Raw genomic sequence first — 23,612 nt, forward strand, 5'->3', positions numbered from 1 at the left:
ACATCGTCCTGAAAAGAGGCAGTAGAAAATATTCTGAAAGTAAGTGGATCCTTGCTGGGTCAGACCAAAGGCCCATCTAGTCCAGCATCCTGTTACCAGCAGTCACCAACTAGATGCCCCTGTTAAGTTCACGAGCAAGGCATGAAGGCAACAGTCCCACCCCCCCTCACAGAGGTTCCATTGAGCCATCATCGCTGATCACAGACCAGTGGTCTCCTGTGAATTTCTCTAATCCCCCTCTAAAGCCCCCTAAGCTAGCAGCCACAGCCTGCAGCAGTACATTCCATACATTCTTTTAAAAGAATTCATCTTGTCTGATCCAAACCTACTGCCTTCGGTTTCTTGGGATATCCCTGAGTTCCAGTTTTACAAGAGAGGAAGGGGGGGGGAAATCTCTCTATTCACTCCCTCCATGCCATTCATAACTTTATAAGACTTCATTGTATTTCCAACCCTTAGCTGTCTTTTTTAAATATGTAAAAACATTTCTGTACCTATCCAAAGCTTAAAGAGCACAGGCATGCTCTCCAGGCAGAATGGATTCTTTGTTTACATTGAGATCCCCATTTTCTGAGTCCTGCCAGCAGGAAGGAATGCATGCTGAGAGTCCCATCCTGGCCAGGGCCCCCTGATCTGGAAGCAAGGGATCAGCCGACAGTGAAATGGGAACGCTGGCTGCAATGGTCTGCCCACTTACTTGCTGGGATCTGGCATCTGACTGCAAACTGCCCGCAGGTACTGGAAGCTGTTTCGGATAGAGTGGATGTTGGCCATGCCCATGAACACCACTTCGCAGTTTGGGTAATACTCTGAAACACAACATGGATTGAGAGATAAGCCGGCTGCCAGCCTTTAGTGTCGGAGGGAGCATTTCGCGGCAGAACTTTAACCAGAAGTTAACGGACAGGCCCTCCGATCCCTGACTTGATCATGAGAAACAGCAGGACGCACGGTGCATGGGTGGTAAATAAGTGCATAGCTGCTTTATGAGAAGGAGTGGATAAGTTTCCTGAAAGGATGCCTTGCGGTACCTTTTAGTCCGATCACTCACAAACTTAAGAAGGCATCCCCTCTGAACCCTCAGCCCCCTAAATCGAGAAGCTCACAGAAGGAGGAAGTCGTAGGGTGGGGATACGAGAGTGAAGTGGCTGGGTTATTGTTCATGGCTCCACCCCTTATGTGCCCTTGGGGTCCAAGCAGGGTTATATATATTTTATTTATTTATTTATTTATTTGTTCAACTTTTATCCCACCCTTCCACAGAAGCGGCTCAGGGCGGCTCACAACATTAATAAAACCAACATAGATATAACATTAATCCATAAACCAACTTACATAAATACAATAAATATAAGTAAAAGCGGTTCGGTAAATCATTACGTGCACCATGAAACTTGTACCTTCGCATTCGCAGCCTCCTCCCTTGGCTCTGTTGGCAACAGCCGCTGTATAAGACCGGGCATCCAAGATCAACAGTTTTTGCGGCGTTGCTGAACTCTCCACACTTGAACCTGCTGTCAGTGATGAATCTGCAAAGAAAGAAGTCTGAATTCTCCAGTCCCTTGAATGAGTGCCGCGCTACAAAGTCTGTCCTGCAAGCAACACTCAACTCAGAGAACAGCTGAAGCAAACACAGGACTGAGAAGACCTGTGGAATAACTAGGATAACCCACATTATCTTATAGGGCTCTTTAGCTTGGAGAAACGATGACTGAGGGGTGACATGATTGAGATTTATAAGATTATGCATGGGAAAGAGCAGGTAGAGAAAGAGGTACTTTTCTCCCTTTCTCACAATACAAGAAGTCGTGGGCACTCCATGAAATTGCCGAGCGGTCAGGTTAGAACGGATAAGAGGAAGTACTTCTTCACCCAAAGAGTGATTAACACTTGGAATTTACTGCCACAGGAAGTGGCGGCGGCTACAAGCATGGACGGCTTCAAAAGGGAATTAGCTAAGCATATGGAGCAGAGGTCCATCAGTGGCTATTAGCCATAAGGTATAGATAGGGACTCTGGGGCAAGTGATGCTCTGTCATCTTGGTGCTTGGGGGGGTCAACAGTGGGAGGGCTTCTAATGTCCTGGCCCCACTGGTGGATTTCCTGATGGCACTGGTATTTTTGGCCACTGTGTGATACAGAGTGTTGGACTGGATGGGCCTATGGCCTGATCCAACATTGGCATCTCTTATGTTCTTATGTTCACATTAACTGAATTTGTAAAAACAGAATGAACTTGTAATAGCACTAAGCAAAGATAATGGAACACATATTTTTGCTGTTAGAATAGGAATACTGATCAGATACAACAGAAGTTCCCTCCCTCCCTTTCTTTGTTATTGCTAGCTGCGCTGGAGTGTTCCAGATACTGCCTTAGCAGTGACATGTAAAAAGTGACCAATACTTCCCTATTTCTATTAGGGATAACAGAGAGCACCCAAGAGCAGCCTTTGCTTTCCCTGCAGTCATATTACTACAGCAAATGCATTAGGCAGGGCACCAGTAAGACCACATCCACAATACCACGTCCAATCTGGAGAACCTGTGGCTCTGCAGTGAAGAAGTTCAATTGTAACAGGCATAATGAAGGGCAGTTTGAATGATTACAGAAGTGGACAACTGAGAAGGAATATTATTGCAAGTCACAATTTCACTATAACAACAGACGATGGTGAAGAGTGTATGCGCAACTGTTAACAGCCATGAATTGGCAATTAGCAATGTTTTAATAGTAAAGTTCTTTGTGCTCCCAACACAATTGTTCTAATTTCAGCAAATTTAGGGCAGAACTGGGAAAATGTATCATTCCCTGTCACCTTCTAAGTTGGGGTCAGGAAGGGGTCTTCCTTCCCCTTAGGAACATACATAGAGGGGGTTGGTTTGTAAGAACCTTTTGGTAGTATACTAGTCACTACTGCTTGTGGCTCACCGTGGTTTGGAACTCAGGGGATGGGTGAACAGGCAGTCTTGCCTTGGGACAGGGGATTCACTTGGAAAGTATACTGGGGTCCCTTTTCATTTGATCCACGTCGCTGTAACTATTTTTATTTAAAATGTTTATATCCCACTTTTCTCCGTACCAATGGAACTCAAATGAACCAGAGCTTAACATCACCCTGGCAAAGGGACCAAATTCTACCGGGGACAATATAGCCCCCGTGGAAAACAAGAGGCGGGGAACAAAGCCCATCTCACTTACCGAACCCTGCGTGGCAAGCCTCGTTCCCATCGCTGAGCCCAGAATGCGGAGTCCCCCCAGCCACCCTCTGTCCAGGATTCAAGGCACAGGCTTTGGCAATGGAGGTCACCAGGTACTCATCGTCCGCATTGCGCCAGCCCCACCAGCTTATTTCGGGCTGGCTGCAGCGGGCAATCACTGCCCCGTTGCGCAAGTGTCTGAAAGAGAAACCAGGTTCAACTAGCCCTCAAATCCAGGGCTCTGTTCCAAAAAGCCAGTCACTGTATGACTTCATTTTCTTCGCTCAGAAAATCAAACCACCACTTTAAAACAGAGAGGCCTCTGGGCTAAGTGTACGCGAGCAATACAGGTTGGTCCATGTTACACCAGTAGGTCAAATTACACAATTTTGACGTTACATCAATATTGGAATCCACCAGAGACAGTCAGCCAGTATGGAGATATATATATATTTGGCTGACAGGTTCTTGAGGGAAAATATTAAATCTTGCTTGGAAATGTCTTTACTAGAGGTGGGGTCTCTACACTTTGCCCCCCACAAGACTGTTAGCAGAATAAATTGTTAAAATGTTCCAAGGAAGGCAGATACTGTACAAGAAACAATGGAATACTGCCCAGCAATGTTCCCTCTAAGCTGTGGAGTCTTGTGAGCAAAAAATCTTCTTTGTGAGCTGCTGGCATTAAAGTTGTGAGCGAGCGATTTGGCTACTGCATAAATTAGTTTGCTCTGGAGCCATCCTTCCTGAGCTAAGACAAAAATCTGTGAGCCGGAGGCTAAAGAGCTGTGAGCTAGCTCACACTAACTCAGCTTAGAGGGAACACTGCTGCCCAGGACTCTGTCCCACAATGGCCCTGTATATATGGGACTATGTCGAAAACTGGGGTGAACAGCAATAGGGGTACTCAGCACATAATCACAGACATGACCATGAACTCAATGGGCCATCTAGACCAGAATCTTGAACTTTTCCAGACCCCTGACCCCCCTTTTAACCAAACACGCAAGAGTGGACCCCCCCTTCTTAATTTCCCCCCTGAAAATGTATAGGATGATAGTGCTGCTGCTGGGACCCACCTTTGGTTAGGCTGTGACCCAGTTGTGGGTCTTGACCCACCAGCTGAGGGTGAATGATCCTAGACAACCTGCTCTGATGCAGGATACCCTATAGCTATGTACAGATATTGAGATGCCTGTAGGGTCTGATTTTGATCAAAAGGCAGACCAGGACTTTAAAAATAAAACATCTGATAGACACTCATCCAATTTTATTCTGGGAATCTCCAAGGAAAGACAGTCCCCAGCCTTTCCAGACATATTGTTCCAGTTCTCAACTGCTCTTTTAAATTCCTAACATGTGTCCTAAATTTAATCTTCCTGGTTAAAAAGCTGCTGCTTTCTGATCTATTCTTGGTGGACAAAGTGAAGTGTGACTATCAGATAGAGCCCCTCGAGTGATGAGCCCTGAAAAGGTCTACAGCTGGGGTGTCAAACATAAGGCCTGGAACTGGCCCATCCAGGGCTCTTATGCGGCCAGCAAGCAACCAGTGCAAGGGAGGGAACAGGAGACTGCTTCGGGGGGAGTGGGGGGAGCCACTCTGATTGTGGCTTCAGCATGGAGGGGCAACCTTAGCTACAGCAGTCAAGCAGCGTGGTAGCGTCTGCCCAGTGCTGCACCACTGGCTCTCCAGTCTGCCCGTATGGGTTTTCCCCCTCCCAGTCCATGAGGCCTTACAATGAGGATACACCAACTCGGAGCTTACCAGCTGCTGCTCTTTATACAGTTTATTATATCTCCGGAACCTGGCATTACATTTTATGGCACACATGGCCCGGCCCGGCCCCACGAAGTGACATTTATGTCAGATCCGGCCCTCGTAACAAATAAGTTCGACACCTCTGGTCTACAGGTTCCAGCAACTCCACCAACACGTCCCTTCCCCTGTCCCTAAACTTGTGGTCTTCTACTGTATGTTTTCATGAAATGTTTTCATACCTGTACACAACCACTGGAATCCTCTTCCAAGACCGAAAAGAAGCCACGTTCTCCAGCTCCTTGTCAGTGATCCAGACGGGAACAAGGAGCTTCTGCGGATAGCTGGTACACAACCTACGGAGACAGGAGTAACTGCAATGACACCAGACTTCAAACCCTTCTACTTTGCAATGGAATGCACATTGAGGGACCGTTGATAAGCACTTCTGACGTTTCCAGAACTGCTGTTTGAATGGAAAACAAGAGACCTGGTGATCTTGATTGATGACAAGGTAGCTAACAGGTACTAAGAAAATGTGGTCGTTAAAAGGCAGTGCAGTTCAAGGATCTGTGTATGTAGCAAGACAAAGCAGGCTTGATTCTGCTTTTGGGGGGGGGGTCCCCAGGGACATGGAAAGGAGATTAGCTTCCACTCTGATGGTGACTCGTTATTTTGTTTTCTCCTATAGGACTGAGTAGCAACTTTCTTGTGGTGTCTCCAGATGGAAAAATCTTAGTCTTGGAAATGTCTAATGTGCTTTCTCCATCAACAGAGCGGGTACTCTGCTCTCCCACCCAAGCCTGGTCCCACAAAATGTGCTCTCCCACCCAAGCCTGGCCCCATACTGAAAGGGATCCTGTGGAAATGGGGGAACAACATACAATGATGCCCAGCGCCAGCCGGAGTTTTTGCAACACAGAACACACACACACATCCACATGATGAGGATAGCAATTCCTAAGGCTAGAGACAGAAGGGGCGGCAGCTGAGCACGCTTCCATTCGACCTGGCTCCACATCTTGCTAAGAACTGCCTTCCCAGAAATATTTTAAAATGTATACTTGGATTTTAAATTACTGTCGGCAGATTTAGGAGCCAGTCTGTGTCTGCAAAGCAGGGTCAACAATTCAACTGGCGGACATTCTGCCACCATTTTGCAAAGTCAGTACCACACTTCGAATCTGAACTACGCTAAACATCCTGCACTGCCAACAAGGATGCTGACTCTGCATCTCTAGATCTGTAATAAGGTGGCTGTGGATCCTTCGTTTTTTCAACCTCACTAGAGGATCAGGCAAACACCGCCCCCCTCCCCCCGATTACTCACTTGTAATTGTTGTTGATGTCAGAAACCCTCCAAACATTCTGCAGGTCAAAGCCCATCCGGGCCAGCTCCATCTCAAATCGGTATTTGACGTGGTCTCCTGCAAAGTCACAAGGGGTTAACAAGGCTCCACACAGAGGACTCCAGACACAAAGATGTCCTGGAGGCCAGTGGAGCTCTTAATAGGTCTCTGCATTAGAGAGATGAGAAAGGGGAGAACAAAGCACAGCACCATGATGCCGTGCCAAGGGACTGCCAACTTTGCCCCCCAAACCTTTGGGAATTCATCTTGGAAACTCACCCGGGCGGCAGAGGTGGGCATGTTGGTCCTCCTCATCAGCGCAAACCCCCAAGCACCAGGCGTGATAAGCAAATGCAAAGAGGTCTTCCAGCTTTGTAGGGCGAGCGATGGCTCGGCTCAGCCGCTTCAGCCACTCCTGGCATTGCTTGAAAGTAGAGAAATGGCACCTGCAGAACACAGGAGCGCACACTCTCAATAAGAACGTAAGGAGAGCCCTGCTGGATCAGACCTGTCTGGGTCCACCTAGTCCAGGATCCTGTCTTGCAGTGGCCAACCAGTTCCTCTGGAGGGCCAACAGCAGGGCACAGAGACCGAGACCTTCCCCTGATGCTGAATCCCCTGGCTCTGGGATTCAGAGGTTCAGTGCCTCTGAACACGGAGGTTTCCTTCAGTCACCATGGCTAGTAGTAGTAGACCTATTCTCCATGAATCTATCTAATCCTTTTAAAAAGCTGTTTATCCCTGCAGTCATTTCTCTTTGTTAACCCTCTCCACCCCATGCATAATTGTGTAAACTTCTATTGTGTCCCCCCCTTAGTCGTCTCTTTTCTAAACTGAAAAGTCCCAGGCTCTTCAGCCTTTCCTCATAGGAAGGTGCTCCAACCCCCTAATCATCTTGGTTGCCCTCTTCTGCACTTTTTCCAGCTCTTCAATGTCCTTTTTGAGATATGGTGACCAGAACTGTACACGGTATTCCAAATGAGGCCACTGTAGGAACACAACACTGACCGGGGGGTGGTGGGGGTGTCACAACTGAATGGGGAGAGCAAAATAAACGTCTACAAAAAATCTGAACATGGTGAGTGCTATCTTGTGTAGTCTTTTCCAAGACTAGTGGTAATGGCCACTAGTTTAGATGCCTAACGTAAACACAGATAGCCTAATCCAGGACAGGTCTCTCGACGACTGTTAGCCATGGCAGCTAAACAGAACCGGCATGCACAGAGGTAGTCCCCAGGCGTCTGGTGGGCTGCTGCAGGATGCTGGGCCTGATCCAGCATGGCAACAGTAAGGTTTGGGTGACAGCAGATGGGCTATAGGTAGACTGGCCACCCTGCAGGATGAGGGGCTCAGTTCTGCCACTCAGGCCCACCAGTACTACCCAGGCAGCAGCTACCTGACTACTTTGGAATCCTTGCATACGATGTGCAGCTGGAACATATCCCGACTCTCCACGCTTTCCATCATCCTCAAAGGCACCTAAAACAGAGACCGGGCACAAGTGAGCAGGCAGATACTATACCAAACCCACAAGGAGACACCTAGGGGACTCCCTGCATGCCATGCCCTAGAGTCACCTGGCTCCAAAATGCATGCAATCCTAAATGCTAAATGGAAGCAGTTTCACAAGCTGGATATTAGCTGTGAATGTGGAAGGCAAAGAAAGGAACAGAGATGTAAAAACCTAGGGGGAAAAGAACAGGTTTTGGGGCAGGAAAGTATAGCTTTTTTCACTTCAAGCTCTTTTAAACATTTTTTTTTCCAATGGAAAGGCTGGAAATTTTGGAGAGCACTGAAAAAATTATTATGAAATATTTTCTCTTTTGGAATGACAAGATTTTACTCATCTCAAAATGTACAATATGCAGATTTTGTGTAAGACAATCTACAGCATTAGAGAGTGTTTGTGATCACTTGCTTTTGTTTTACTACAAAATGTACGTTTTCTGTTTATGACTTCTATTTTTCCCTACCACTTGAATGGCAAAAACTAACATAAAATGAGTTAAGTTAGTAATGAGGACAACTGTTTGCAGCTCCAGTTCAGAATATATTTACAATTTTCTTTGTAGGGGAGGAAAACATTTATACTTTCAAATTTCATTAACACGCATAACAGTCTAATTTTATTTGTTCTCAGTTATAAATTATGCATTTTATGCTGTTAAAGTAGTACAGGAAGTTTAGGATCGATTAGGAACGAAGATCCTTTTTTTTTTTTTTGGTCAAGGAACAAAACCCTTTGTGATGACTTCAAGATTTCCAGACACGTTATAACTCTAGGCAGAAACTCATCTTGGGGGAGAAGGGGTGGATTTCAAGAACAAAGAGGCTCAGTAAGGCCAAAGAACCTTGAACATTCATTTCAAGAGGCCAGAAATCACAACCCAGCTGGTCTGGAAAAGATGCTTTGAAAATAAAATGTTCCACAGCTCATGTGCTCAGCTTGACAAAAGTGCTCACAAGTTAGCCCTTTGCTTTCAGGTGAGAGCAACAAAGTGGGCATTCAGCCCCAATTCCATCAGAGGCCATTAACCGGTCTGCAGCTCGCAAAAGCCAAAAAATTATCTAGCAGGAATCCGAGCTGCAGGGGTTCTGCAACCACAAAAAGCACAGCAGCTGCCTTGCCTGACATACAGGATTTTCCCCGGGTTTCGGTTCCTATTCAGAGTTATTGGGGGGTGGGGGTGGCTTTTATCAGTGGAGCTAGAAGGGGAACTGCGCAGACAGCAGTTCTCTCGTTCCCTCAGGATCCTTCTCGCACAGGAAGGAGGAGAAGAGAGAGCCATAGCAAGAAGCAGATCCATCAGAGGAGGCTGGTGTGCAAGCTGCAGAAGCCACCCAACCCTGTGGCCTGGCTCTTGCCCACGCGTGGCTAAAACAGGTTATCACAATTTAGTTTCAAGAGAATGAGGAACAGGAAAAACGTAGGAGTCTCAGTACGGCAGAGTCGGGTCCTATCACACAGTACAGAGAAGGACTAACATGGTGTTCACACACACACACCCAGTGCACTAATTCTGGTTTCTCAGCACTAGTCACTGCACAAGGCAATATGGAGGAAGCTGAATGCCATTATATCCCTGCTAAACAAATCAAGGGTCTGGCTTTGTTGAGGCAATACAAGAGAAACTGACCCACCTACTCCCTAGCAGTGTCAGACTGGCGATAGTCCTTTCCTTACTTGTGTGTGGGTTGTACGGAAAGATTTGCTCTGCACACAATCTAGGTGGATGAGGTTCATGGAGTGTGTGTGAAGATAAGTGCCCAAATGGGCCAGTTTTGCAGCAGGGGTGAAAGGGTACCCCCAGTTGGCCTTCTGCCCTGCTGCAAGCCACCTCCCACAGGAAGTCACAGACCACTGGCAGAACAAGGCTGCCTAACACAGAACAAGACTTACGTTGATTACAGAGTCCTTATACTTGATATGGAGCCGGTAATTGGAGATGGCAATGATGGCGTCACTCGCATGGCCCAGGTATTCCACACCCTCTCCCTGCAGCACTGTAAATGGGACCTACGAAGAGGGCAAAAGAGCACAACTGAAGCAGCTGCCTTCTGTCTAGTCAGTTCTTACACCTGCACATGTTAACTTTAGCAGGTCCTGGAGAGGAGGGGTACGAATAAGCCCCAAGCTCCTCCAGGCCTCTGTAGGGGAGGAGCTGGAAATGGATAAGAACAGCCTCAGAGTACTAAGAAATCGAGAGCAAGGTCCAAGCACTACATGGGAGTCACCCAGTCTGCTACAAGGAAAGCACTTCCAACTGACAGAGCAGCCCTAAGCCATATTCCTGAAGCATGAACAAATAGTGGCAAAATACAAAAGCAGCGACTTAGTTTACATCCCCTCCTCACCATGTCTCTCAGACAGTGGCCACTTTTATTTTTGAACAGGGGGTTTGTGGTGCAAACTGGCACACGGTTCTCTCAAAAGTGGAGCCTCAAAATTCCTTTTAAGACAGAGTAGAATGGGAACTGTCGTTTTAGAAAGCCTTTAGGTCAGGTGTTCTAGATAGAATTCCCGATTGGTTCATAATGGGTTCCTTCTGGCATAGTTAGAAGCCCAGGAAAAGTTTTTTCCAGCTTTTATTTTGTAATCCCTACAGCAAGGAGAAGGGGGAACCCCATCTATTTCTCACCATAGCTATAGAATTGACCTGGATCATAAAGATGTAACCTCCCACCCAGTCTTCAGCTTCAATTGTAATGATCTTCTGAATACTTGTGGAGTGAAAATAAAGATGATTTGAGTCTCTTAAGTGGCTGTGCATTTGATCATGCCTTAGAAGGTGCTCAGCTCCGCTTAGCTCACCTCAGCTGAGCCCTGGACAGGACACCCATGTTACAACTTCTTTCATATGTATGTGGGAATAGTGACTTTCTTCCTAAACCAGCAGGACCAAGAGGGAGCAAAGAAATGGCAGAGGTTCTGGGCAGCTTCACATCCTGCAGAGATGTGCTCAATCAAATGGCAAATGAGCATGACCAGCTCTGTCAAATGTTCTATTTTAACCATTATTCTTCAAAAGTGTGCACACCCATAAACTTTTACCTAGTTGTGTTGAAGTTTATTATCAGCCAAAATCTACTCACAGGGAGAAAGAAAGAAAGAAAGAAAGAAAGAAAGAAAGAAAGAAAGAAAGAAAGAAAGAAAGAAAGAAAGAAAGAAAGAAAGAAAGAAAGAAAGAAGAAAGAGACAAAAACCTGTGTTTTATGCAGTGGCAAGGTTTTGTGCACTGGCTCTTAGAAAGCGGAACCATTTCTCTGAGAAAATGCTAAAGGCCAAAGTATGAATTTTATTTGTGCTCTGATTTTAAACTATATGTATTAGTTGTTAAAGTTGCATTTTAACCTTGCTGGTCTCGACCATAATAAATCTGAATTTGAAAGAAAGGAATTGGGCAATCCCATCCACACTCCTTGGACAATGGGTAGGATATAAATGAGAATACATGAAAAAAAATGTATTTTAAAATTCAAAAGAGCTTGAGGGGGAAGACCCCAAATGCTCTTAAAATTATCAGAGCTCAATATGTACTGCATTTGAACTAAAGTGTACAAGCTTCTTTTATCCCCCTGATTAAACTGGGGAACCTCCCCTTCTTGTTTAAAAATAGACCCCATTTTTTCACTCGTTAACTGGGAAGCTTAACATCTCCAGGTCTGTGTGAAATTTTGCAGGGGGGTGTGACATGCCCACAGGACCGGGGAATCATGTTTGCAGAGCGTGGTTTGGCTGCCAGCACCACAAGGGGTACTACAGCATCACTCTGGCCTTCCATTTTTTTTAACCTCTCAGAGCCAGCCCCCTACATCTCTGAAACAGCACTGAGAATATGTGGCTTCATGCCTGTAAAGGGAGAGGGAAGAGAATACAGCCGTTCAGTGGATTGCCAGCATGGGATTTTTGCCCCGTTAGACTGGTCCAGGCCACAATGACACAGCAAAATAGAAGACAGATCAACAACAATTCATTGGAAGTTCTCAGTTATGCCTAAGTTTAATCAATTGTTAACTCGCCGTGCACGTAATTGTGCTGAAAGAAGGGAAAGGAATGTAAGTTGGCTCTGAATCTGAATGCAGCGTCTATTTTAATTTGAATTAATACTGTAAGGCCTGGGATGGCGTTTTAAAAACTGATCGCTCGACACTGAGCCAACCAAAGAAAAGTGCTAAAGATTCACTCCCGATTAAAAGTTTAAGCCCTGCCATGTCCAAAAGCCCACCCACGTAAAAAGGCACTCTTGCAGTGTTTCTGAACAAGGATTCAGCAAACCACTAGACTAGGAAATCCCCAGGTACAGAACAGTCACTGACAGTTCTCTTGTCTCCCTAGAACTCAATGTCGGATTGTTTTGAAGCAGAAGTATAAGATATGCCTGGCATCTAAAGGACAGCCTGCCCCAAACTTATTATCTTCACAGGTCCTACTTGGTGCATCCCCATTGACAGAGGCAAGGCAGGTACCCACGGAGGATAAGGTGTTCTCTGTTGTGATGCTGTGTTCCCAAATACCCTCTTTGTAACCCACTGCGAGGCACCAAATCTACTGACCTTTCAGCAGGCTTGTCTGCCCAGGCACTCAGGGATTAGTTCCTTCAACTTGGCCTGTTGTTTTACCAGCTGCTTTGCAGCTCTTGGTTTTACCATCATCTTAAAGTCTTTACACTGCTGCTGCAACTTTTTCATCTAATATTAATGCTCCTCTTCTACTGCATTGTACTGATAGGGCGGGCAGTTTTAATGGATCTGACTGAGGTTTTGGAAACTGCCTCGAGCTTATTGACAGTGCAGTACAGAAATACATCAAAATAAATAAATTTGGGGTAATCTGCCTACACCTGTTTGGAGCAGTGTTCCCTCTAAACTGAGTTAGTGTGAGCTAGCTCACAGTTTTTTAAGTCTCTGGCTCACACCTTTTTGTCTTAGCTCAGGAAGGATGGCTCCAGAGCAAACTAATTTATGCAGCAGCCAAATTGCTTGCTCACAACTTTAACGCCAGTAGCTCGCAGAGTAGATTCTTTGCTCACAAGACTCCACAGCTTAGAGGGAGCATGGGTTTGGAGATCCGTGGATGACCATGTTCATGTGACATTTCTCCTTAGAGCTCAAATACTTTGGCCACCAAATGAGAAGGGAGCACTCACTGGAGAAGACCCTGATGCTGGGGAAGACTGAAGGTCAAAGAAGAAGGGGACGGCAAAGGATGAGATGGTTAGACAGTGTTATCGGTGCAACGAACATGAAATTAAGCAAACTCCAGAGCATGATGGAAGACAGGAGGGCTTGGCGTGATGTGGTCCATGGGGTCGCGAATAGTCGGACTCGACTGTGCGACTGAACAACAACAACAACAACTTTGTCCATAACCAGCACTGTCAACTCAGCAGTTTTAGTTCAGAAGGAGACATCCGTTGCTTGGGTCCCCTCTTCCACAAAGTTCAATTTTCTAGCCCATCATCCCCCTACTCAGAGCTGCCCATCCACCACAGCCTGTTCCTTTAAAGTGGTAGCTCCCACTTTGTGGAAGAGGTACCCAGAGAAGGTAAAAAGGACGGGTGCGTTTTCTTGTTGTCTTTAAGAGATGCTACGAATTGGTAGTGTTCACCCAGGGCTTTAAAGGGGGGTTGAGGCAGTCAAATTTCTGAGTTTTTTTTTTTGGGGGGGGGGGGGTTGGTTGTTGTTTTTAATGAACTGTTGTAAGCTGCCTTGAGTCCATGTGGTAAAGAGAGAATATGAATACTTTAATCGGTAAATTAAAAAAAAAATTAAGTTGCAAGGTGTATGGATACAAACAAGGCTATGAAACATTTTAAGAATTCAAGGCCCCCGGGTAAGCTAACCCTTTCAAAGCATTGCATAAGAAACTGTGTCCAGAAGTTACACCCAAAAGTTAAGCAGTAAGATCTGAGCTAATTCCACAGCCATACTTTTCTGCCCTAGACACCCATCTCTGAAGGAGAAACCTGTCTAATCCCAAAGCTTGTTTCCTGTTATTATAAACATTAACTGGCTCAATAAAAAGGATTGTCTCTCCTGCTACATTTTTCTCATTCTCTCGCGCCAACAGCGGTTGCTGCCAGTCATCTCTGCAACATTCAAAAAGATTTCTTTTCCTGCCTGTTAACTGCCCCATCTTAGTGCTACAACTAGCTCACAGCAATAAATAACCCACTTTGGGTCGCAAAAAACATTGCAACTTTTCAGTTCCTCGCCTAGTATTTAACAGTATTTTCCCCCCCTCACAAACCTGCAGTGTCTTGCAGGGAAAAGGTACTGTAACGGCTACTGTGGCAAACCAACATTATTTTGGGAGAGTGCCTGGGTTCCTATGATGCCTCCAAGTAGGAGAAGCATAACAGAAGGACCTAGATTAGAGGAGGCTGTGGACAAACAAGCCTCGAATGGCACCTGCGAGGTAGCTGTCTCTCCCTGTATGTCTAAAGGCATTCATGTGCTTGCAAAAAGTTGCCCTATACATGTGGTCCCCTTCTGGCCTTAAGCTTCACCCAGGTTTGCACTGCAAACAGTCCCACTTGCTAAGGCCCCCCTAGGCAGCTTACCTGTAAAGATTCTTCTTCTTTAATCAGCTCTTTGTGGGGGAACAAGTCCTTGGCCTGGATGTACTCCAGACTGGGAGGGCCTTCCTCGCCCTGAATGCCAAACACAAGAAGATGAATTTAGACAAACGTGTCAGATTAACACACAAACAAACAGCCACCCCTCTGGAGAGAATGCACTCTCTCCCCAAACGCAATGGAGAGGAGACTGGATGCTCACACACCTTCTGCGCTCCACCCACCAAACAATCCATTCTCTTACAGGATGTAAGACATGGAGATGGGCAACACAGACTTTCTCTGCAGAGATTAGCCAGCAAAGAGTACAGGACCCAGATGAGAGATGGCCTGCAATGTGGAACGACCTGTTCTACTGATTTCTGCATTGCCATGGAACCATGACTGCAGCTCAGGACTTGTATTAGACAGGAGTAAGCTCTCACCAAAAGGGAAAATTCCACTGTACTTAAAAAAAACCCCAAAACACATTTCCCACCCGAAGTATTTTTAATCAAAACATTCCAAAGGACCGGCAAGTATAATCTAAAATATCTATTAGATAAAGCACAAAATAAGATATAATCTTGGGCACCTCTTAACATGGCCGGGAAGCCATCACACAGCTTTCTCCTTAAGATGGGGCTTCCCATTGTAACTTCTCCTCTACCCTTTTCATAGCCTAGGAGGATGCATAAGCCTGTTGGCTTTGGGATTTACTCAGGAAGTTAGCAGGGTGGGGGGAAATGTTTCAAATTCCTAGGAAAGCAGCATGCATTCCTTTTAAGGGACCAGCAGGTGACTGAGATATTTCATCCAGTCTTGGGGGAGGGGATATGGGTTTTAGTCTGCATTTTTAACCTGGCTATAACCTCCAACATGGTCCCATTCACTTCTCCATCTGCTACTTCACACAGCCCTAGAAGTCCACTTTCACTCCCTTGCAAGGACATCAAGCAAAGATTGGGGCTGTTTTTCCTTTCCATCTCGTTTCATTGTTATCCATACGCAGCTTCTCACCATGATCTGATGAAGTGAGCTTTGACTCATGGAAGCTTATACCCTGGAAAATTTGTTTTACGACTACAGATTAACATGGCTACCCAATGGAACCTAAGTCCCCAGGATGTTATTTATCTTAACTTGGTAAAGCACGAGGAGAATCTGAAGAAAACGTAAGGACACTCAGACTTCCTCCCTAGAAGACAGAACTTCTGAGAAACCATGCAAGGTGCCTTTTTTTTTTTTTTGCCATCAAGTTGCAACCAACACGACAACTCCAGAGTGTTTTCAAGGCAAGAGATGCTCAGAGGCGGTTTGCCATTGCCTGCCTCTGCGTAGCAGCCATGGATTTCCTTGGTGGTCTCTCATCCAAACACAGGGATGACCCTGCTTGACTTCCAAGGTCTGACGAGACTGGGCTATATTGAGCCATCAAGGTCAGGTTCCAGCTAGTGCATTCATACTTCCCACTCTTAAAACGCAGTGGTTTTGCTGTGATGGTTGGGGATTTCAATCCTTCTATACAAAGAAGGAGGAGGAGAAGAATGTAGGCCCTGCACCACTAAAAGCTCAGTTCAAACAGAGAGGACATTTTGCATTCAGATGGTCCCAGAATCTATCGTAAGTTTCTCAGACAGAAGTATTGCGAAAAACCTTCTGTATGAAACAGCCGCCGCCAGTCCAGAGTACCAGTCTTGACAGACCAATGATCTGGAATGGTATAAAGCAGCTTCACATATTCACTTTATTTGCTAAATCTGTGACCCAACTGTCAGCAGTGGTTATTCAAGAACACAGCCAAACTACTGTTTAAAAAATGACAAAAGCTTTTCTTTAAAATTAATAATCAGAAAACAGATGTGAACTTCAGTTATTTGTCAGCCTCGTTGAAGCAGAAACGCTTGGGGAGGAGAATCCCAGTGTTTTAGCCACATTAAACAGAAGCTGGGGAAGGTTTGGTGAAGGGCTATGACTCAGTGCTACAGCACCAGCTTTATATGTAAGAAGTGCCCGGGCATCTCCAGTTGAAGGATCACAGTTTGCAGGCGTTAGAAAAAAGCTTCTTTGCCTGAGATCCTGGAGAGTGACTTCCACCTCAGAGGAGACAGGACTGAGCTAGATGCATTAAGAGTCTGAGTCAGTATAAGGCAGCTTCATAGGTCCCTTTTAAGCCTTGGAGAAACTGATTTTGGCTGTCCCTACCTCAGATCCTGTTAGAAGCATGGCTTTATGTATTCTGGATCCAACAATCATTGTGGGTCACTTTCAGACACAGATAAAGATCAGAATTTCTAGTTTGCATTTTTTTTAAAAAAAGAAACCCTTTTCTTCTCTTGAAAAATGACATCACCCTTAACTGGAAATTCAGCACTGAAACATCCACATTGACTAGTCACTTCTAAATATATCAAATTGGATTTCTGCTCACTTTGGAACTTCACGGTGCGAGCAGTTTCACCTTTTATTAAACACTTTGATTTCTATTTCCCATGGGAGAGGTGGAGAGGCATTTAACAGGATGAGACAAGAAATAGGGAGAAAAAGCTTGTAGGAAAAGGGAGGTCCCCTTATAACATTTTCTGGGAGACTGGTACCCACTAGGCAACTGCAACACAATATCCAGCAGTCATAGTTTTAAAAAAACACACCAAAAAACACTAGCTTCTAAATGCAGACACCTGGAGAATAGCCCACTTTTGCAACCTTGAAGGAAAAACAAAAACTTGTAACGGCTCTCAGCAAGAACTTTGTGTCTATGTTAAGGGATGGGCTAAGACTGCACTATTTTGTTGGCAGTGCTCAGGTAACACCTTCTGCAGCTTTTCCAAGACTTGAACACAACCTCAAACAACTCTCAGTCCCAACTGTTCCCCCCACAAATGACCATAAAACACTTCTTGCACATGTATGGAAACCCTGCATTCATGAGCCACCTGCATACGTACAAGATTACACCATATTCATATTCAAGATGGTGGCACCTAAACTCTTAACAGCACAGCGGCTGGTAGATATGGGACTACTGTTTTCTATTATGCATGCACAGTGCATTTTCAATATATGAGTGTTACGTCAAGCCAGGCGCTCAGGAAACCTGGCAAGCCAGAATCTTGGGGGTGGGAATCAACTGAGCTGAAACTGCAAAGTCTCATGACAGGTAGCAAAGTCTGGAGGAATTCAGCTTGTCTATAATTCAACGGAATGCTGAAAATTGGTCCCAGGGCAAGTATCTTTGTGACGGGCGATCTGAAAACATGTGTGTTCTATTTGGTTGTACAGACACATTTCATCCATTACTGGATTTCATATTTTCAGTCTGAGGCTGCCATTTCCCCATCCTTCTTCCTGAAAGACCAAATATGTAACTGAATACCAGCTCAAACCAGCACTATCTGTTCAAATCTCCCTGGCATTCCCTACGGGATGCAGTCAAGAGTCCTTAAAATGAAGGTTGAAAATCTTCTTTCCTCCCCACTATACCCATTTCGTTTCTTAACATCCAGACTGATGAAAAGTTCTGGAGAGTTCTGTATGCTGGCTTTTGAGATTTTGGGTGATCCTAAATGAGTGTGTGACAGACCTTTTAATTATTAGAAATTACCTCACCAGTACAAAACATCGAACAGCAAAGCTTTCAGTAAGAGATACTCATGGACACACAAAGCTGCCTTATACTGATTCAGACTGCTGGTCCATCAAGGTAGGTATTCTCAACTCTGACTGGTAGTGGCTCTCCCGGGTCTCAGGCAGAGGTCTTTCACATCACCTATTCTCTGAGGATTTGGGGGGGACGGGGACGGAACCTAGAACCTTCTGCATGGCAAGCACTTTCTCTACCACTAAGCCACAGCCCCTCCATGAGATCTGTTCAAAGTATGCGATATAAACTACTTGATATCCAGGCCAGTGAAGGCAAAGAGGCCTGGTCCTCAACACTGGATGGCAATGTTAGCAACTTCCTCATACCTTCCCTACCATTAACTTTGGCCAGACCTACACACATGCCCCTCCCTGCCAACAGGGTTAGTTTACTATCTGCATATACAATCCTCGGGACATGGGGCACTCCCCGTCACAGGTCAAACTGCTTGCCAAAATCTATCCACGTGGTCCTTCTTCTCTCTCTCTCTTCCCTTCCCTAGAACATGCCTCCCTTCTCATTACCGGAGTATGGTGGTGGAAAGCGACATCAAGTGGCAGCTGACTGATGGGGACCTCCGCAGGGCTTTCAAGGCAAGAGACGAACAGAGCTGGTTTGCCACTGTGTGCCTCTGTGGAGCAACCCGGGACTTCCTTGAGGGTCTCCCATCCGAGCACTAATCGGGGCAGAACCTGAATAGCTTCCGAGATCTGATGAGGCTGGGCTAGACTGGGCCACCCAGGTCAGGGGGGCATTACCTCAGTACATACCCCTTACTTTCAGAGGTCATTTCAGGGGGGATCACGGGGGATCGCAGTTCCCCCGGGTGAGGTGCAGGGGGCGGGGCACATGACGAAGCCCCGCCCCCTGCTTCCGGCCGCCCCGCTTCCAGCCCTCATTCAGCCAGGAGGAGGCAGGAGAAGAGGGAGGGTAAGTTGCTTCCTCCCCACCTCTCCCCACCCCTGCCTGCCTGGGGCCAGGGAGGGCCTTCGCGGGGCTTCCTCGCACTCCCGCCGGCCTTGCAGGTCCACCGCCGGGCCCCTGATGTCAGGGGGTGTGGCATATGCTAATGAGTTATGCTAATGAGTTCCCCTAGCTCTTCTTCTATGAAACGACCCCTGCTTACTTTCTTTCCCCAGTATTTGTACCTCTGTCTGTCCCCTCGGTCAAAATTTAGACAGCAAGATTCTTGGAGCAGGGTCATTTTTTTAAAAAACCCCCAACAACCCTCATGTTCCTCTGTGAAGCACAACATGCATTGGTGGGCAGCAAAAAACAAAAAGCAGCAGCAGCAGCGACCATACAAAGAGGCACACAGAAATTCGGCCGACCCTTTCTATCCCCCCAACTATCCCCCCATGAGGGGAAGGGCCATGGCTCAGTGGTAGGACCTCCACTTCGTATGCAGACGTTCCCAGGTTCAAATCTTCAGCCTCTCCAGATACGGATCAGGTGGTAGGTTAGGTAACATGAAAGGCCTCTGCCTCGGCCCCAGAAGCGCCACCATCAATCTGAGTAGACAATACTGACTTTGATGGGCTGAGGGTCTGATTCAGTATAAGGCAGCTCATGTGTTCAGCTGTCCCTGAAGTTTGGGTTTCTGTATATGTCTGTTTCCTGCCAACCTAGCAGTTCGAAAGCAAGAAATTGCAAGTAGATAAATAGGTACCAGCGTTCCGTGCGCCTTGGTGTTTAGTCATGCCGGCCACATGACCACGGAAACGTTTTCGGACAGCGCTGGCTCTTCGGCTTTGAAACGGAGATGAGCACCGCAACCCTAGAGTCGGATTTGACTGGCTTTCGAGCAAGGGAACCTTTACCTTTACCTTTAAATAGGTACCACTTTGGTGGGAAGGTATCAGCGTTCCGTGCGCCTTGGTGTTTAGACATGCCGGCCACATGACCACAGAAACGTCTTCGGACAGTGCTGGCTCTTCGACTTTGAAACGGAGATGAGCACCGCAACCCTAGAGTCGGATTTGACTGGCTTTACCTTTTATATGTCTGTTAATGGAGCACAAGCCAGTTCAAGAAAGGGGCCATGACTTAGTGGTGGAGCCCCCACCTTGCATAGATGGATCAAGGGTTTCGCTTGATAGCTTCACAGGCACAGCTAACAACTTGTCAAAATGCCTTGCCCTCTTAATTTGTAACACAGAGCACTGCAATGGCTAACAGGCCCTCTGATGCACACAAACACACATGCGCACACTTCTCTATCTACCTGTGAGGTTGGCTCAGTGACTAGATGACTTTCCACCAGAGTCCCTTTTCCTTTCAGAAGCAGCAAGCCTAAGCTATACCTACCCTGCAGCCCGGTCAACGCTGTCCCTGCAGCTTGGCCACTGGGAGGGCAGAGGCCAGTGTGCTCTGTGCTAAGTAAACTGCACACAGGACTGCAGCCCGTTGCAGCCGACCATGGGCAGGGCGGAGGGGGAGGGATCAACCTTAAAGGAGGTTAGCTCACTACAGGCACAGAGCAAGGCGCTTTCCCCATTGACACCCAGCTGGAGGACACCCCTCAACCAAGCAAGAATCAATGCTTGCCCTTCCTGGTTTCAGCAATGTTATCAGCAAACGCAATGACCGAGCCTGGAGCCCCTTCTCAGACTGCCCCGTGGCCCCAATCCAAGGAAGGAAGCACAAAGCAAAACCCCAGGGACGTCAGAAACAGAGACTGGCACTGACAAGACGGATGAGGAATTTGTCCTCGGCAGGCCAAGGCCACTGCGCTGGGTCCCGTGATCCACCCCTGGGCAGGGAACTGATCTCCTGACTACCTTGCCTGTTAGGTTTTGCACAGTGGGGCCCCGTGCAACTATTTTGCAGTCACCGGTATTGTGACCTCTAACCCCCAAGAAGGGATTGACCCTACAGCGCCTGCAGGAAGCGAGTGAGATCAAAGGGGGAGGGGGGGAGGAGGACCACTCCCCGACACAAGGCTGAGGAAGGCAGCGGCACAAAAAGGCCAGGTGCCTCCAGGCGGGCAAATTCAGTGGATGCTCAGCTTCCAGCCTCTCTGCCCTCTCCTCCCCCCACCCATCTCCAGACATGGAGGGATACGCAGACTTACAGGCAGCCCTTGCAGGCAAGCAGACAGCACAGAGAAGGAAAGGGGCGGGGTGCGTGGGGGGGGGCGAGGAAGAGAGAGACCACTTACAAAGCAGTTGAGCATGGAACAGGAGACTCGGCCCGGCAGAGTCATAGCTGCTTCCAGAGGGGATGGCGTGGCCAGGGGCGCATGAGTGGCATCGCTTTCTTCTGCCCCTCTCAGCGCAAAGGACTCGCACGCGGACGGATGCCTGGAAGCGCAACCTCCAGAAGAGAGCTAGAGCATCTCCGTTGCAGAGACAGAAGCAGGTGCGCCGGCTGCTTCGGCGGCTGCCGACAATGGAGGGGAGGGGAGGGGGGGAGGAGGGAGAGACTCCACCTCCTTCCGATGGAAGCCAGACAAGGCTCTGCCATGCCAGGGACTCCCCAGCAGCCGGCACAGAAAATGGAGTCTCCGGCTCAGTCCGCTAGGAAGATTCACGGCTTTCTGAGTCCGCATTTCTCTTCTGCATTGTGGCTACGACAGGGAGCCTGCTCAGAAATGGAGTCTGCCTCAGAGGCCGCTGCTCTGCCTGTGCCCGAGGTGGTGTCCGGGAGGGCATGTGCAGGAATGCGAGGGAACAATAGCAGGGGCCGGATGCTGGGCTTTTGTGCAAGAAGACCTGGCCGGGATTCAGCTCGGGACTCACGGTCTGCACAGATCTTGCTGCGTGAGACGCGAAAGGGACACGGCGACTCTGCCAGCTCTGCTGCACGACTACCGGGCCGCAATCTCTTCTGGCCGGGAGCCAAAGAATAGACGGCTGACATCTCAGAACCGCCACCCGCCCACCCTGACAGGACACAATGAACTTTGGCCGCAGTTACACTAGAAAGAAACGTTGTTAAGACCTCGGCTGGCTTTCCGAGGCCGGTCTTGCGCTACGCCATCCAAGCCAGCCAGAGAAGCTTCTCCAAAGGGTACTGCGTCCAGTGTACTAGAAGGGAGGTCCTTGGATGTCTCGTAAATGGACTCACCCGAGCTAAGAGAATGGCTGCGCTGGCAAGAGGGAGAGGATTTAGCCTGGAACGTTTCCCACCATATGCTTGGGGGCAAACAAATCAGAAGAGAGAGAAAGGGCACAGAGCAAAATGCTTTATTTTGGTCAGAGAAGGGGGCACTGATCTCCACCACAAGGTGGGCATCCTGATTTCCGGATCAATTGAAACTGCTTTGGGAGAGGGTATTGACCCTCTGTCGTCATCTGACTGTGCTTTGCTAGGGAGTCCCAGCATCATGCTTCTGGCAGCCCATGTGCTACAATCATCTTTCCCCCGGAACTTACGACCCACCCCATCCCTAATACTCAAGTGGGCTACGTGCACGTTAAAAAATAGCTGAATTAAAAAAACAGGTAAAATAAAACCTGCCTAATTAAATGTAACTCTAGCTAAACCGTGTCCAAACTGGAAAGGTCTCACGGTGCTTCTGATATGTATTGGCTAGTTCCCATACCACGGAAACAAATTTTATAATGTAGGAACTCACAATTTTCCTTTGGCTTTAGGGGTCAGCCCCAAAACTTAGAAACTAGACTCATTTTTCAGACTTCGGGATTTTTGAATTATTGATGCCACAAAGGCTAATTTGAAATTCTTTACAGTTCCTTATAATTTTATTAAGCCCTGAGCTGGATAACCCAGAATAGCTCAATCTCATCAGATCTCGGAAGCTAAGCGGGGTCAGCCCTGGTTAGTATTTGGATGGGAGACCACCAAGGGGTACCAGGGTACCTATGCAGAGGCAGTCAAGGGCAAACCACCTCTGACCGTCTCTTGCCTTGAAAACACAATGGGGTACCTAAAGTCAGTTGCGACTTGATGGCAAAAATAAAATAAAATAAAACTCTGACTAAAGGGTTGTAATGGATGAATATGGGGTAAATAGTTAAGAACGGGAATGTAAACTAATTATAAGAAAAATACATGTATTACAGAAACGTTTCAAAACAAGGGCCCAACTAAATATTTCTGTAATAACTACATGTATTTTTTTCTTATAATTAGTTTACATTCATGTTCTTAACTACTGGCACTGTACTTGTTTTCTAACTAACCTTCTAGGTTCTTGATTCAACTTTATTGGGTTGAGTTGTCCCCCTCCCCTTTTCATCATTCTAAATATGGGGTAAGCCCGGTTGTTACCACCACAGAAAAAAGCTGATGTCCAATTCTAACAAGTCACCAATTTCTCATAATTTGCTTGAAAAGCTCCATTTAATCGAATATTGTAGCCAGCTGAGAAAGCAACTGGTTAAGAAATGAACTGTCATCACAGAATGAAGTTAACATATGAACGAGGAATAACCAGCACTTCTTGCACATGCATTTTTACATCATACAAAAACATACTCTGATGTGGAATGTACTTTGATGCAAAATGTGCTTTGTAATTCTACAAAGGGCTGCAAAGAGACGCTGCAATAAAATCATCGCTGGAAATGCTAGGCGCCAAAATGAAATTTCTAGACACCGTGGCGGCTGGGATTTGTAGAGCCTCGCCATAGCTTCCAACAGAAATC

General features: G+C 46.9%; 1 protein-coding gene across 3 annotated transcripts in view; it reads right to left on the reverse strand.

The window, feature by feature from the left end:
* Positions 1 to 23,612, reverse strand: part of MTMR4 (myotubularin related protein 4) — a 53,055-nt gene that overhangs the window by 12,522 nt on the left and 16,921 nt on the right. For all 3 annotated transcript variants that reach the window (XM_015413561.1, XM_015413557.1, XM_015413558.1), the window contains exons 4-12: positions 14,364 to 14,453; positions 9,701 to 9,817; positions 7,697 to 7,779; positions 6,580 to 6,746; positions 6,282 to 6,378; positions 5,194 to 5,307; positions 3,200 to 3,396; positions 1,401 to 1,529; positions 698 to 809 (exon numbers count right to left, since the gene is read on the reverse strand). In XM_015413561.1, the coding sequence (XP_015269047.1) occupies positions 698 to 809; positions 1,401 to 1,529; positions 3,200 to 3,396; positions 5,194 to 5,307; positions 6,282 to 6,378; positions 6,580 to 6,746; positions 7,697 to 7,779; positions 9,701 to 9,817; positions 14,364 to 14,453 (1,106 nt within the window). The remainder of the gene's footprint in view (positions 1 to 697; positions 810 to 1,400; positions 1,530 to 3,199; positions 3,397 to 5,193; positions 5,308 to 6,281; positions 6,379 to 6,579; positions 6,747 to 7,696; positions 7,780 to 9,700; positions 9,818 to 14,363; positions 14,454 to 23,612) is intronic.

The sequence above is a fragment of the Gekko japonicus genome, unplaced genomic scaffold, assembly GCF_001447785.1.
Source record: "Gekko japonicus isolate JY-2015 unplaced genomic scaffold, Gekko_japonicus_V1.1 scaffold250, whole genome shotgun sequence".
Taxonomy (NCBI): Eukaryota; Metazoa; Chordata; class Lepidosauria; order Squamata; family Gekkonidae; genus Gekko; species Gekko japonicus.